The sequence below is a fragment of the Nicotiana tabacum genome, chromosome 4 (assembly GCF_000715075.1).
Source record: "Nicotiana tabacum cultivar K326 chromosome 4, ASM71507v2, whole genome shotgun sequence".
NCBI lineage: Eukaryota > Viridiplantae > Streptophyta > Magnoliopsida > Solanales > Solanaceae > Nicotiana > Nicotiana tabacum.
The window spans coordinates 46,289,823-46,293,615 of NC_134083.1; the positions used below are offsets into that span (position 1 = coordinate 46,289,823).

General features: G+C 31.7%; 1 protein-coding gene across 2 annotated transcripts; it reads left to right on the top strand.

Moving 5' to 3' along the window:
- Positions 1-416: 416 nt before the first annotated feature.
- Positions 417-3,442, top strand: LOC107768182 (MADS-box protein SOC1-like). 2 transcript variants are annotated; one of them, XM_016587288.2, is made up of 8 exons: positions 417-734; positions 1,341-1,419; positions 1,635-1,696; positions 2,249-2,348; positions 2,472-2,513; positions 2,779-2,820; positions 3,015-3,087; positions 3,203-3,442. In XM_016587288.2, the coding sequence occupies exons 1-7, from the start codon at positions 553-555 to the stop codon at positions 3,066-3,068; spliced, it is 561 nt and encodes a 186-aa protein (XP_016442774.1). In that variant the 5' UTR covers positions 417-552; the 3' UTR covers positions 3,069-3,087; positions 3,203-3,442. The 2 variants fall into 2 exon arrangements, with proteins under 2 accessions (XP_016442774.1, XP_016442773.1); XM_016587287.2 differs by having other exon boundaries at positions 418-734; positions 3,015-3,099.
- The last annotated feature ends 351 nt before the right edge of the window (positions 3,443-3,793 follow it).

A 3,793-nucleotide genomic window follows, 5' to 3' on the forward strand; every position in this document is an offset into this window, starting at 1 on the left:
TATGAATTAGACAGCCGGAAAGTAATTATACTAATAAGATTCTTAAAGGTAATCATGTAGGATTCATAACGTGTAGTATTATGTTCTAAAACTAATAGGATTATAAGGCTAATATCTAGAATACCGGTTATGTCCTTTTATTATGAGTTATTATGCTTAATATTATAAGGTTATTTTTGTAAATCGACATTGTATTCATACTTTTATAATAATATAGATATAGATAGATATATATTATACATTGCCATTTTTTTAGTTTATGAGATTAGGTGAGCAGTTATTTGGGTAAATTCTTCTATTTTTTTAGTTTTTATTTTTATTTTTAAAGGCGTAAAGATGGACACGTCATACTTGTGTATTAGTAATAAAAAGCGATTATGAGACAATCTAAAAGGAAAATGAAATTGGTATTACGCCATGTTTGGCAAGGGCGATTGATAAAAAAGCGGTCATGCTTTGCATGTGTATATTAAGGTGCAATGAAAAATCACTTGTGTAAGAATCTGAGGGAGATCATTAGTCCACTTATTATCAGTAGTAGAGAGAATATTAATGGGGAGAGGAAAAGTAGAATTGAAGAGAATAGAGAATCAAACAAGCAGGCAAGTCACCTTCTCAAAGAGAAGAACAGGCTTACTTAAAAAAGCCTTTGAACTCTCCATTCTCTGTGATGCTGAGGTTGCCCTTCTCATTTTCTCTCCCTCTGGCAAAGCTTACCAGTTCGCTAGTCCTGAGTAAGTCTTGTTTTTAATCTCCTTTTTCCGACTTCTTTGGGTTCAAACATCATTATTTTCGGTTTGAAATGTATATACACAAAGACCACAGTCTACATCCTAGATTCACCCCTTTTCTATCGTAGTACTCCTAACATTTACTTGACCCGAAAATCTATCAAAACAGTCTCTCTACGTTCACAAAGGTAGGGGTAAGATCTGCATACACACTAAACTCCTCAGACTCAATTTGTGGGTATGTTGTTGTAACGTTTACTTATAGTTATAAATCCAAGTCCAGTAACTTTCTATTTCCTGAGATATAGCTAGTTTATTTCATTTATAAACTATAAAACTAACAAATATTAATCCGTTAGGAAGGTTTTATTGAGATATTATTGTGTTAAAGTTTAAGGGTTTCAGGTTTCTTACGGAATGCCTTGCAGATGTTATTAAAGACCATTAATAAAAAGCAGGCCAAACAAATGCAAACTATTCTGTAAAAGTTTGCATATACAAAGGGGGAAAATCATCAAACTATTAGCTACATGCTATTGGATATTATACTTGTTCTATTGTTTGTAATGAAATCAGATTAATTAATATTGTTTTATTAATTGATTGCAGCATCGATAGGACCATTTTAAGGTACAAGAATGAAGTTGGATTATCCAAAACTATTGATCAAGGCTTCAGAGCTATGGAGGTAATTAATTTCCTCTTTATTTAACTTCTTGTAAGCGCCATAAAGGAAAAGACATACCGGACCGGTCCAGACCGGTATAACGACTACTTTTATTTTATATATATATATATATATATATATATATATATATATATATTCTAACATACTCTATGGAACTTTGTCACCATATATTAGTTTGATAAACTTTGACGAGTACTCTGCTTTTCATCGATTAGGTCCGGAGGTCTGAGATTGAAGATATGACGAGAACAATAGATGAACTTGAAGCCAGAGACAAGTATGTTGAAATGTCTATTTTATAAATTTTTTTTTGGGGGGAGGGGTAAGCGAATGGTGTTAAGTATCCCACATTAGTTGAGAGAATTAAGAGAATTGCAGTTGTCTATTTATATGATCTTGTTCTAACTTTTAGGATTTAGTTAGGCATAATGTCCATCATATAATATGAGAGTTAATTAATTATACCCATCCACAATTTTGGTTTACTCAATATTTGACCCTCATATTATGTTGTCAAACACGTTAGGCGTCCGGCACTAGAGTGTCAATCACTGTAGCGTTGATATAAGTGTCCCACATTAATTGAAAAAATGAGCTGATGTTTTTTTACTTTTGGGCAATTCACGTATCAAGAGTTAGCTTTTAGTATTTAGTTAGACTTGATGTCCATTTTTTTAACAAATGGTTCCTAATCAAGTGTAGCTACCATCACTAAGCTATTGCTCATTTTTCATACTTACGTATAGGTTCAATATTCAAATTCAGAAATGTCATGTATGAGCGTATACATCTTGCTATCCAATTGTATATATATGTATATTCTGGGCAGGCATTTTGCTGGAGAAGATCTATCAACTCTTGGCATGAAAGAATTGAAGCAGTTGGAACGTCAGCTGAGAATTGGGGTTGAACGCATTCGCTCTAAAAAGGTGTATATACAAGAGACTCATGAGAAACTTATATACTATAAGTTTTAAATTGATTTAATTTACATCAAATTATTGATAATTGGTGAGCCAGATCTAATTAGTTTATTTACTTTCATGTAACAGAGGCGTATCATTTCCGAACAAATCAACTGGCTTAAGAGAAGGGTGAGACTCTAATACGAGCGATACATATTTAGAAGAATAAAAACTGTTTTTTAAAAGAAATTTTATAACAACAAAAATAATTAATTGAAAATGTTTATTTTAAGGAAAAAAACGTTTTCATAGAATATTTTTGTATTAGACTATGCTTATCAATTAACAGTTTCTAAATAGATCAGTACAGAAATGTTAATGATTTAGAAGTTCTCTATCTAATATAAAAGACAGAGCTATTTTTAATGAACTTCTCTTTATTCATCTTATGCAGCATAAAATCCTTCATGAGGAGAACATCCATCTCCAAAAGCAAGTGAGTACTGCTTACAGTATTCCCATATAGTATTTTTTTAATATTTCAATATATGGTAGGCTTGTATATATATGGAGTATATGTTTTGGTCGTCTCTAAGTTTAAACTCTCTAGTACTCTTAAATTTCAAAAGTAGTCCTTATTTGCATGCCCAATAACGTACTTTAACCATTTTATTATTACATAATGCGCAGGTAAGGTTGCATGAGCTACGTGAAGGTGAAGGGAGCTCAATATTTCTTGATTAATTCAGATGCAAGCTGTGAGGTAATTTCTAAGGTAATTTGTTTTTTTTTTTAAAATAACAACAAAATTTTGAGAATGTTTATATCAATTTGCTTATTCTAGCACTTCCTTTTTTCCCCCTCTTATGGTTGTGTAGGGATGAGGATCGAGGAATGAGTTTTAGAGCTTCAACTGCATGGGCGAGTAAAGATGAAAAATGCTTTCTTGGGTTGCAGCTTGAATGTATTTTTTAACTCGTTTACAGAATTTCTAGGCCAAGTTAATGCCTGGTAGGACTGGAAAAAAACTGTAATGTGTTAATACTACATATCGAGTATGGTAGAGTTTGATTGTGTGGTATATTGCAAAGAAATTAATAAATGCATTTTCTTTTGAATTTTTCCCCGTTACATTGGGTGACTGGGAAGGGGAAGGGGGAAAACTGTAACGAATTGAACTCAGTGGCAGTAATCAAAAAATTATATAAGCGGATTCAAAATTATTCTAGAATGTTACGGTTGTAATTTAAACATATAATTTAAAGCAATTTTGAGCCTCTTTTACTACTATACTTAAATTTTTCATGTTAATGAGATTCAAAAAAAATCATTTTTACTTTATTTATATTGTATAATTTTCTGAAAACGGGATTTGATTGGATCCCTCTTCACACTACTTACTTCCGCCCATGCTAATCACATCTATTGTACAGAAGAATGACACTTATATATATGGCTAGACTATAAGA

Excerpts from the sequence above, each read along its gene's own strand:
- LOC107768182 (XM_016587288.2), top strand. The coding sequence starts at position 553 with ATGGGGAGAGGAAAAGTAGAATTGAAGAGAATAGAGAATCAAACAAGC. Across the intron at positions 1,420-1,634 it reads AAGGCTTCAGAGCTATGGAG|GTCCGGAGGTCTGAGATTGA; the intron begins GTAATTAATTTC and ends TTCATCGATTAG. Across the intron at positions 2,349-2,471 it reads AACGCATTCGCTCTAAAAAG|AGGCGTATCATTTCCGAACA; the intron begins GTGTATATACAA and ends TTCATGTAACAG.